Source organism: Lepisma saccharinum, chromosome 26 (genome assembly GCF_977018435.1).
Source record: "Lepisma saccharinum chromosome 26, izLepSacc3.1, whole genome shotgun sequence".
NCBI lineage: Eukaryota > Metazoa > Arthropoda > Insecta > Zygentoma > Lepismatidae > Lepisma > Lepisma saccharinum.
In genome coordinates this window covers 3,750,071-3,762,685 of record NC_139254.1, presented here as the reverse complement: position 1 = coordinate 3,762,685, position 12,615 = coordinate 3,750,071, and the positions used below count along the sequence as shown (strand labels likewise).

Below are 12,615 nucleotides of genomic sequence, written 5' to 3'. Positions count from 1 at the left end.
TAACGGTGGGAATCGGTAAGAGGATCGGCTCAGCCCTAGACAGGTTCATGTATGAGGTAATCAGAATATTAAAATAACTGCCCTTTAATCAAGGCATTCACTTTTGTCACATAATATTGGAACATTTTCTTTTCCCTTATATATTCTTAAATTGTGATTTTGTACAATCATTGCGAGTACTATGTGGGCTGCTAATATGTCATTAAATGAGAAAAAATTACAACTAATAGGTTGTAGTTCTAGCTTAATCCCCCGTGATACACCACATTTGTAACAATTTGCTTCATTTGACCAGGAAGGTCAAAATGTAGAAAGTAAGAGAAGGGTTCCACTATATGATAAAGCTATTACAGAATGTATTTTCAAGTTTTGTGCACTTCATAAAACACTAAAGCTGACCAAGGCCAACTTTATTGTAAAATAAGACAATATAAATCTAACGTTTCCACCCTCATACAGGGTCTTCTTCAAACAAAGATTCACAATATAAATATAATATAATATAAATTTATTGTGAATCTTTGTCTGAAGACGACCCTGTAAGAGGGTGCAACCTTTATGTATATAGTGTAAATATATTTTGCCTTGGTCAGCTTATTAGCATTTCGTTGAACATGGAAACATGGATTACCAATGAACATTTCACCATATGGTTCACACGAAATGTGATCTCATCAGATTGTCACTAGCTTACAAAATGAAAACAGCTTCTTCACTGAAGAAAACTCCTTACCCAGGTGTGCCTGGTGTGGTTCCGACATCTGGATCAGGGCACTGTCCTTCTTGTTGAACAGTATCTTCACACGTTGAACATCCCCATATACACCTGTAAAAGTTAACCAAATTCCTTGAAACATGCACGCACATCAGCACTATGGACTTAAAATTATTAGCCGTTACCCGCATCAGAAACTTTCCGTGCCGTCCTGTCCTAGTAGTACCATACCACACACAAACACGCACGAAAAAAATACTGAGAATTACAACACAGAATTTACTCTTGCTCCTGTAGAAGATACTCTCGCTTAACCGAAGAATAAATAAAGCGTTTATAGGGAAAATTTTACAGTTCTTGATCAAAACACACATGAAGTAGCAGGTGGTGTATGTACGAACGTAATATGTACATCCATACATACGAAATAAAGGGTAATAGAACACCACATGACTACAAGCTGGATATTGAAAAAAAGTACAAGCTAGTAAAAGATGGAATGAATTTTATGTTATGAAACAAGCACACAGCTGTCAAATTTACACTAAAAGCACCCACCAATTATAGCTAACCCATTCACAAATAGTTAAAACAAAAATAAACCAGAAATGATAATTTTTAAGAATTAAAAAAGTTGAAACTTACGAGCTTTAGCATTTCTTATTACTTCACATGTATACTTTTTTTTTCTCAAAAAATTACAAGGTAGGGCATGCAGTAAACAATAACGAAAGAAACGGGAGAGGAAATCTCCCAAGACTACGTAACTACAGACAAATATCATGTGAAAAAAATTAAAAACATATTAAAACTTAATAAAGACGTGTGCATAACGTACCAAATAGGGTAAAAAGAGCATCAGGCGTGACCATCTACGAGTGAGAGAAGGCAGAGTTTGCGTAGTCAAGAAGAACAGGGAACATGGGATGGATTGCAGTTCCAAGTTTGCGAGCCAGAGGGCACACCGGCAGAGTCAGTCGAGAAGATTTGTGGAAAAAAAGAAAGATAAAAAAAACATCAAGAAATTGCAACATTAACTACCTTGCCAACTGAATTAATATTACTTTCAAAAAAGGTTTTCTTCTCTAAATTTTTAAAACATTTATCATACACTTAGGAGCCTGCAATTTGTTGGTGAAATGAAAAACAAATGTAAGTCCTTGTTTTTTTTAAAAGCTAGATTATACAATACATGTAACAAGAGTTTTTTTTTATATATGCATATTCTGTCACACGCACAATCCAATCACTGTTTTGGCACCTGAACATTGTATGCAATCTGGTAAATCACTCACAGAGTAAGCAACGCAATTTACACAATGCACAAGTTCCTCCACCGTATCAAATGTCACACACCACCACATTTAGGATGAAGGGTGGGAAAAAAAATACAAAGGTTCACAAATTACTAGCCCGTGTGCCAAATATAAACTAACGTAGTTGTCTTGGCAAGCTTCTGTACATGTTTCTCTCCCATTGAAGCGAACCTGGAACTTTCCAACGGTTCAAGTGAAATGTAGAACTGCTCTTTATGTTCACTATTCGCGTTAAAAATCCTGGACTCTGGTCATCTTTCAAGTTAATAACCGATGATTAATTTTACAAACAAAAACTTAATGTTGACAGTAAAATTGCACCTGTGCAACCTGATCAATATTCTTAACTCCATATACCTCAAAGGTTCTTTCTTTAATTTAAATTATTTTACGTGGCTATTCTACTTCTAGTTTAATCGCAACACTGATGTTCAATGACAAACTGTCAGTAGGATAAAACGTCCATCTCAACCAGGGAGCTCTGGGTCCATAGCACATTATGTTGACCATAACGCCCTGGGGGCCTGTTGCTGTAAATTATACACCATCCTATTGAACGTTCCACAAGCTTATCGATGACCAAAAAACTTTTATTAGCAGCAATGAGCACGTGAAATTACCTTCTATATCATAAAATGTGTTCACATGTCCCTGTGAACAATTGTTAATCTTTTGTGGCATGCATTAATATCAGTTCAAGGGCATTTTGTAAGTTCCTTATGCTGAATTTTCTCTTCATTCAATGGTGCTTCCTTGTACCTTTTATCACTTGTTATTTCTGTTACGATATTTTGTTTCTGATTGGTACCATGACTTCTAATTCAGTGCCACACACTAAAAATACCATAAGACAACTCTTATTATTAATGCAGATAGCAAAAAAATGGAAAGAGGGGAAAGTTGTTGGAAATGTTCTGAATTTTCAACATAGAGAATGCATCGTCGAGGTTGTACACTGGTACAAATCTCAACGAGAATGGAAAATACCTTGTTGCCACAAGTTTCATCCTCAAAAAGGGGCATTTACGTTATGACAAAACTGTACTGTACAGGCAGACAAATCCTAATTATCCTCCTCAATTCTTCATTTACCTACAACACTATAGTTTTGCAACATCACACATGCCCCTTTACAGAAAAGGGGTGTGGCAAGAAGGCATTTTACTTCGAAGATTCAAGCACATTAGATTAAAGATTTCCAACAATTTCCCCCAGTTTCCATTTTTTGCTGTCTGCACTAATAATGAAGTCATAGACTTTTGAATCAGCCGGTGTACAATTATGTCTATGTTGGCTTCATTTTTCAAGCTAACTTCAATCTTAATTGTAACTCTTTTTTGTGAATGAAAGCTAGAAATAATAAAGGAAAATAAACTAGATTTCTTACGGTGTCTGTAAGATGAAAGTTAACAAGTAAGGTAGTCGTTTAAAAGCATTTAAGCTAGCAGATTGTTCCCTGGCAATATATTTTTGGAAAAATTCAGAAGCACTGGATTACGAGGGGAAAAAAAGTATCTGGGCTACATATTATTACTTATTGTACTTAAGAAGCATGCAAGTCATATCAACCAAGGAAATGAGAAGGTTACGTAAGCACATGTGAATTATTTTCATCTTGGAAAGAAACCAGATCGTGGGGGTGGGATATAGGATAACCATTACGAAATATAATACAGAAACTTGGTAGAATCAAATTATACTAAATTTATTTCCCTGTTTTATTGTCCAGTTTCTGGCAACAATCAAGTGAGGGGCTGAATTTTTGCGAAGCATTCCCCAAGGCTCCTCCGAACATCCCCCAGCTAACATTTTCAGCGGTGGCAACAATGTTACTACTGTACCCTGTAGCAGAACAAATCTTAATTTAATTTTTAACTTTAAACAGGGATAAGATATCCCCTGTGCATTGCACCATAGGGGTGTGACGTGATCAGTACCATACTCTGGTTTATTTCAACTCCCTCTCTTACAGTTACCCACTGATTCCCAGAGAGAGTTTACGCAGGATACTTAGAAATATTCCCTCCTCAGTTCACCCACCTTCGGAATCGAACCCGGGTCCTCCTCATGCTCTGACTGGACCTCCTCCGGCTCCGCATCCTAATATTATGGATGAAACAGACTGATTAGTATCAGTATCAGCTGATATAATATATCAGTGTACTGGCAAAATTGCCGATAAATTTACAGATCTTGATATTCTTAAAAATAGATTGTAATGCATTGGAAATTTTGTCCATTTGAGTGAATATAAAGATACAATCAGGTTCCTTGTGGAACTTATTATTTAATATTGGATCCGCAGAATATCAGTTATCGGTACTGGTAATTCTTAAGGAGTCCACCCATAATTACTGCATTTAATGACAAACCAGTATTGTCAGTGTGGAATTACATTATTGAACCAAAGTTTACATGTCCTCTTTATGCACAGAAAGGTTAATCAGGACTAGACCTACAGTTTAAAAGTGGGATCCGAACCACTGTGCCATGTGCCTCCACTGGATATCGAACCTGAGACCACTTTATTGCAAAGTGATGACGTTACCACTATGCCATCAGGGAGGCCACAGGCAAATCGATACAAGACCTAGAGTGTAATGCAGCTTCATAATGAATCGAACCAGAGATCCCTTCATCACAAAGCATCAGTGCTAGCTACATCATCACTGAGGAGGTCTATCAAAGTTTTGGCACCTAGCACGCTAAATCCACAGCTATTTTGTTGCCAGAAACTAGTTTTGCATAGCATTTACTGCTAATTATCACTAACAAGAAAAACTATAATCAAAGAACACTAGTCGGTCCCCGTGGCAGAGTGGTTAGCACATTGCGCTACAATGCCAGGGGCCCAGGCTTCTAATCCCGGCCTGGGCATGGATGTTAGTGAGTGTCCATTCATCAATTTCACCATGTCATCACTCATCTCAATCTTCGTAAATTAGCCAAAAATGGCACAAAAAGCAAAGTAAAATAAAGCAAATCAATCAATCAAAGAACACTACCCCAGAATTTAAAATCAAACCAATCAAACCCTTTCATGAAATCAAAAACTATACAAATTACTTCCAGGTTATTTCATCTAAATCCTAGCTCCCTTGGCACGCACGTAAACTGTGCAGCACAGTATTCTTGAAAAACTACAAGAAGCATGCTTCCCAAGTGTAAGAAACTCATATCTGCACCCTGAAGATTCTGAGCATGCCCTCAAAAACACAAAATAACTTCAAAGATAGAAAATTACTTTGGAAGGTCCCCGAGAAAAACTAAGAGAAAGAGAACTGCTTAAAAAAATTTAAGTTTCTATTTTACGAACCTCTTCGTTCAGGTTGCTCACAAGGAGAACACAGCCCGTCTGGGGCTGTCCAGGCAGACGGATCCCTGCCGCTCCCAAAGCTGTAGTGGCTGCTGCTCCAGGCATTGGAAATCCAGCCAAAGGCATACCAGCTGCTACAAATAAGAAAATGTTAGTTCTGACTCGCAAAAATGCAGTCACAGATGGAAATATATGGTTGATGCATGTACACTCATGGATGCGACTGGGTTGTAATGATTCTGAACTTTCATGGGGGGGTTTGTTACAGGCCCAAAGTATGTCATTAACATGGAGTGTTAATTGGACACTATCCATTGTCTAGTATAGGGATTCCCAAACTTTTTATATTCGTGGCACCCTTGGGAATGAAATTCATAACTTGAGGCACCCTTGTTTGAATAATTTTTTTCCATTTTTGATCTTAAATTGAAGTGGAATATGTTATCAGGGGCAAGTTAAATGTATTGTCAAATAAATACCTACTCCAGTACTAACGTTATTCATTTATTGAAAGGTAATATAAGGAACAAACATCAGAATAGAATACAGTTTACTACACGCAAATGTTTGATAACAGGTCTTGCAGTTGACAACGAAACATACATATCATCCTGAAGGTTATGCAGTCTGTTTCTTGTCGCCAGAGCAGAGAAGTCTTGCTCGCATAAATATGAAGTTGAAAAGGACAAAAATACATCCATTGTTTTGTAATTCGACTTAATATTTCTTTTACCTACTTCCCCAAAAAGTTTGTTTTTATTATCCCTAAAATATCTTGTGGCACTCCGGTTGGGAATCACCAGTCTAGTGATTTAAACTATACTTATTGTAACACTACGTTTTGAGAAAGCACCGCTTCTCTAGTCTTCAAAAGAACAAATAAATATCTTTTGCCAGTGGTGAGAATGAAACCTATGACAGACCGGTGTGTTGACTACATATCGGATGATCTAGCCAACTCCAACTGAACAACACAACCATTAAATTCGGCAGGTGGCAGAAGTTCGCGCTGTTGCCACATCGGAGCACAACCCCGTGTGTTTGAAGGTATAAGAGCAGTATGACGTGTAGATATGGGACTCTTGTTTCTGGGGCCTGTAACAAACTTTCAATCACCAGCTCTGTATCGAATGGGACTCGAAAGTGCCCCGGAGAGAGGTCTGTCTGATGCTCGAGCTAGGTAACGCAGCCCGGTTGACGTTGCCACACACTTGCGCAGGAATCGGCAACTTTTGTCCCGCTCTCGCTTTGCTTTTCCCATATGAGACAGCAGTGCAATTCTGCCCAGCTGCCTATTCTCACGGCCGTACATTCAGTGTTAAAATACGTATAGTTTAAAGCACTAGACAATGTCCAATTAACAATACATACTAATGTAGAACCATTGTCACCAAAGTGTCATGACTGCAATACGAGGTCTTTCAGACACACCAGTTCATCCTGTACAAAGCAATTGCCAGAATTGTAAGATTAATGAGAATACACTGACTGTGGAGCATTGTATTTATGCAGATGATTACCTTTATTGGATACTTGCAGGTGAGGCCGCAAGAACTCTTAGTGCACAAACATTCTTCTAGCAAAATTTATTTTACTTCTCAATACAAATGTCTGCTCTCTTCATGAATTCATCTCAATGCTCTTCTATTTTTACCATGCTCCCTGTGACTGCTATTACTTGTAATTACAGTAGTACGACCACAAATTAGAACTTCCAAAAACAAGGTTAAATTCCTTCCCTGTGGATTACATTACAAGGAAGTTCTCTGTTTAAACAGGCATGTTTGTATTGTTAAGACTTGGAAAACACTTAGGTTTATTTCAGGTCACTTCTGGGATAGTATGTTTGATTTCATTTCATTATTCAAGTTCTTACGGGCATTTCAGCATTAAGGCTCCATGGATACTTCACACAATTCAGGGACATTAGCCTACAATAAAATTTGTATCTGACATTACGTCAATGATTACCTTCATTCATTCTTGAATCTTTCCTTGCAGGATGACCGTTGAACAACGATGGAAAGAACATGCCACCTATAACAATAATTTTGATCTAGAAACATTGAGGTTGGCAAAATGAGAGCCATGGCATTATTAAATACGATAATCAATAAGGTTATGCAATTACTGGGACCACATCATTACAGGGAGACACAACTTGAATCGGACCAGGTCAGGATGGTGACAGTCAATCGAAAGCGTGACTGTGGGGAATACAGCACCTGATTGATCTGCCACCTAAGCAGGTTCCTCACATACTATAAACATAAAAATAGGTTCCAGATGCATCTCTGCATTTCAATCTATGAAAATGTGTGGCATTAGCTCTCAATCCCTGAAGATCTGGAACCGATCTGACGAACCTCTTCATCAAATACAATGATTATAATCAGCAGAAAAGGGTTGTGTAGGATACAGTAATGTTGGAATGGGTATCTGGAAAAAAAATCCATCTTGATCCTTATTTTGGGAAATGATTTCCCAATTTTTAGGTCTAGGTCTAGGAAATCGGGAACATATTTCTATCTTAAAAACACCTGAACACTGTAAAACACATCCAAAACCTAAGATTACCACAACGTCAATAAACGGACACTCAGTACACACACAAACAAGACATAATCCCTGAGAAAGTTTTACTGGATATGGATCCATGCACCAGAGCTTCATTTTATCTCTCCTGATGATGAATTTCAGCAGGTTGAAGATCATTGAGAATGACGCGGGCAATTATTATACCAAATCATTCAACAAAAAATAATACTCTGCAATACTTTTGACTTCAGGGGCAGGTGGAGATAACTAACATAGTCATTAAAACAATGTGACGAGATTAAAACTAAAGCAAGCCAACAGTACAGCAGGCATAAAGAATTTCATGTTCATTTTGCCTTCGGGGCACCACAAATTATATTCTGCAGCTAAGGTGCAAGCTCTGGGCCCCGGCTATGGGACACACGCAGGTTCTAGTCTTGTAGGGGAAGCGTAACAACTTTTCTGCTGATATTTCGGCCTTTGTATTGGACTGGTCGTCACCTACCATTGTGAGGAAATTGGGAAGCTACAAATGAGTAGCGTAACCCAGTCATGGAAACCTACAAGTGGTGGTTTGTCCTGCTGACCACATGCCACCCCATAACTGGTTGGATGACCCAAGTTGGTAAGTAGGCACTGGCCCGTAGAGGCAGTTACGCCATGCCACAGGTTATTATTATTTAAAATATTCCATTAACAAAGGAAACTGCTAAGGTTCGTCTATGTGTACTGCAGTCTTAATGGAAATCAAAGTTGCAAAAAAAAAGGGTAAAGTGCTCCCTTGTGCATAGCACCACGCCATGAAGGCGTATAGGGGGGTGTGGGGGCAGTAAATGAATTTCGTTCTAATTGATAAGAGATTTGTTGTGCGTATTGATGACCTATTAAGATATTTCAGAATGTGGAATCAACCCAATTTGTGGCATTTACCAGCTGTCTTTGCACACACACACACACAACACACACAAAAACACTGCTTAATGCATTATCATGATTACATTGGCTGTTCTAGCAGAAAAACTGCTCACACTTCTGCAATAAAACAAGAATAGTGAAAGCAAAGAACTATTCCAATCTTCTCACTTGTAATCTGTGAAAAAAATAATCTTATGAGCTCCAGTAGTGTATAATGTTTCACTTAATTTCTTCAGTATTATGTAGATTGGAATGTGCTTATGGTTTTGGCCTCTGGAAGAAAATATCCATGCATTATTCACCTGTCTTTGAGCCCTAAAATGTACACACAATGGTCATTGTGAGCGGCAACAAGAAATGAAACTCCATCTGCTGCATTTTAACATTAAAGAGCGGGTTTGTCTGAACTATGAACAAAAAAACAATATAAAACAACACCAGCAAACCTACATTATGCACCACTAACCTCTCTTCCATTTCATACTTGGGAAATAAAAAAAAAATGAAATAAAAAAAAATTGCAGTGCAAGGCTGAATGAATAAGCAATTGCTCTGAGCATGTTGAAAACAAGAAATGCTTATTCGTGAGGATTTCTGTGTAAAATTACCATACTTATGTTAACCCTGCGTTAGGCACGTCATTTTCTGTAACATGCATGCGTGCATGAGGTGCACCTGTCCCCCAACCATTCAACTACCTTTAAGGTATGAAATACATCAGGACTTATACCGTGCATGCAGGCAGATCCTTCTTTCAGTCTTTCTTCTAAGATCAGCTGCACTTTCTAAGTGACGTAATATTACAAAATTAATTTCAGTCACATGCTTAGGAGATAATCCATGCACCTAATACACCTAAATTCGCAGTTACATAGTAATAACTGTACGTGGCTGTCACAAGACATTTTTTTTATATGAAAAGTGTGATTTCATTTTTTTTATATTCTTTTTTACATTTTTCATACTTTTATAGTTCATATCCGAGTAAATATTGCTGCATGTTGTTTTATTTATAAAATAATACTGTGTAAATAATATACATATATATAATAATAATAAATATTGCAGTTTATAGGAACTTACTCTTAAGCAATTTACAAATTCGACTTACGTAAAATTCAAGTTACGTAAAGGTTTACGGAATGCATTACTTACGTAACTCGGGGTGTTACTGTACGTAACAACCAAAGCAGTGTCACGTTTACTTTAGTCACTAACACACCTGTGCATCCTCCCCTTCCTCACTAACCCACTTTTGTATAACACCTGAATCTGCTTTGTGCTCCATCTTTCTCACTTTCATATTTTCTTGTTACATGTCTAGTCCCCTAAGGAAGCAACTGACATCAACTTGATAATATTATGTGGCTTAGAAGTGCAACAGAATAAAACAGTTAAGTTGAGCTTACAACAAAGATGAAGAAAAAAAATGTTAGCTACACAAAGCACTGATGTACAGTATAGTTCACGGTGTTGCACAGGTACCCCACATGCCTAAAGGAGGGTTAATTAGTTTTACAAAAGTGTAATGTTCAAGCCAAAAAATTGCATTATGTGCCCTGCTAATGAATAATTTATAATTCAAATGTTGGAAAACTTGAGATTACATGATTTCCATATCATGCAACATTTCATTCTACTGATCAACCATTACAACAAACAAAAAGGCAAAGTACGAATTTGATATTTGTCCTAGCAATTTCTTGTTTGCAATATCTTTACTGTTGTGAACGAATTCGGTGACGAATAGAAGAAGCATAAATGCTTGATAGCCGATATGCATTGGTTGGTTGTTAGTTTGACATTGTGACATACCTACACGTTGCACAACCTTCAATAACAATACAATATGCATCAAACATATTATTCATTACATACAACAAATCATGGGGGGAAACCTGTCCTCTCAACCCAACCTGCTATTCACCACCAAACACAAGTATTACCCCATCGTCTACACCACACATGAATGAACACACACAGCTATGTCTACTTAAATTCTAATCTTTCCAGAATATTCCACAACCATAACTTCTGCAGCGCTTTTCAAAGTTTTCACATGCACGGCTGCATCTTTCTGAAATATTGTTAGAAAAGAGAGAGAGAGAGAGAGACAGAAGGAGAGAAAGAGAGAGGGGAAGATAAAAAGCGAGAAGACAACAGTCGTTGCATGAGAGGTACTTATTAGTGAATGTCTTATCCCTACCTCCTACAGCTGATGACCCATAGGGCGTAGTTAGGGGTGATCCAAGTCCATGCATGGCTGCGAACGGTGAAGCCAACACTCCAGGAGCACCTAGCAATGTATTATTACACAACAATGAGGCTGGCTGAACGATGATTGGTGACAAGATGATGAGGATAACAGATCAGGGTGAGATAATATGTACGTGTAGTGTACGGGGAGATGTACAGTCTACTATGGAGCCTGAACGAAAGTGGGCGCATGACCTGCAGTGGAATCTGGTCTAAAGCAGCACCAAGGCATGCTCAATATTGATGACCTCTCTCAAAAATTATATTGAACATTACTCTACAACATCACATCGAAACTTCTAAGAGAATAAATAATGTACCACACTAATGAGAAAAACTCTTGATATGTATGAAAAGTACCGAGCAAATTCGAACTAACATTGTTTTGACATAAAATAACATTGCAATACAGCTCTAGCCCATGTTCGTTCGCATCCATATCTACTGAAAGCTCGTTTCAAATTTTTACACCACCCTCGAATCAAGACTGCAGTAATGCTTTCAAGTCTTCAATTTACCAAATTTGAGATTCTTAAAAATACCAATTGTTCTAAGAATTACACTTGTTTAGAATTTCTCAGAGCATTACAGAGAATATTCATATCAATAGGTTTTCTCCCCCTAGATATTTGGCATAGTTCCACAGCCCTCTAATCAGATTTTGTGGGTTGACACTTTCAGCCACTAATAACTCAGGTATTCAAGACTATCTGTAAAAAAAACTGAAATTAAATGGCTACGACTGTGCATTACAAGTTTAATGACAACATGCAACAATTTCCACTTTACCCCCTTGCCATTTCCAAACTATAAAAGCTACATCTGTAAGTTTGCCTGGAATCAGATATTAGCTGCTACCAACAGCCTGATAGTTCTGGTTCGTTATTTGGTTATCAACTTAATGAGAGTCAAATTACATCAGGCCCAAAGTAATGTCATACTCATTTTAAAGTACAATTATTTGAAATTCACTATTCTTTGCCTGGTTTCCAATGCCCAGTAGTTACTTCAAATTGTACTGAAAGTTTAAATGTTACTTTCATACAATAAATTGTGCAATTGTAGGCACAGTATATGAAATGTACTAAACTGAAAAGATTGAATGTTGATAAAAAGACAAGATCATATGAATGGTGGTCCAAGAATTAGCATGCTGTAACATGGTGATATTTCATCAAACAATTGTTAAACATATTAACCTTTTTCTTCCTAAATATCCAGACAACAGTAGAATGAACCCACCAAAAATATCCTCAATGCTCTAGATGAGAAATTCTAAATTATTCAGAAACGTTGCCACGACAGAGATGATGAAACCAATCCTTCAAGAATATCACAGTTTAATACCAAACACTCAAACCCATACACTATGCTCACGGATATTGAATTATATGTTTGTCGACAAAATAATATTAACTTTGATTCGAGTCTGGTCACATAGCAAACTTATCTACCATACATGACCTACAGAGGAGAGAAAAAAAAAATGTTTCTGTGGATGGAAAAGCTCAGGTGAAGCGAGTTAAATTTCAATTACGCAAAAGAATATTTCTGCGTGT

At 37.5% G+C, this 12,615-nt stretch overlaps 1 protein-coding gene across 17 annotated transcripts in view; it reads right to left on the bottom strand.

Annotated features, from left to right (window-relative positions):
• Nucleotides 1-12,615, bottom strand: part of heph (polypyrimidine tract-binding protein 1 heph) — a 1,248,713-nt gene that overhangs the window by 22,717 nt on the left and 1,213,381 nt on the right. For 7 of the 17 annotated variants that reach the window (XM_083112799.1, XM_083112794.1, XM_083112798.1 and 4 more), the window contains 6 exons: nucleotides 11,007-11,096; nucleotides 7,319-7,384; nucleotides 5,348-5,481; nucleotides 4,072-4,131; nucleotides 1,554-1,587; nucleotides 734-826 (listed from right to left, as the gene is read on the bottom strand). In XM_083112799.1, coding sequence (XP_082968925.1) covers nucleotides 734-826; nucleotides 1,554-1,587; nucleotides 4,072-4,131; nucleotides 5,348-5,481; nucleotides 7,319-7,384; nucleotides 11,007-11,096 — 477 coding nt within the window. The remainder of the gene's footprint in view (nucleotides 1-733; nucleotides 827-1,553; nucleotides 1,588-4,071; nucleotides 4,132-5,347; nucleotides 5,482-7,318; nucleotides 7,385-11,006; nucleotides 11,097-12,615) is intronic. The other 10 variants (XM_083112796.1, XM_083112804.1, XM_083112805.1 and 7 more) reach the window with 10 other exon arrangements.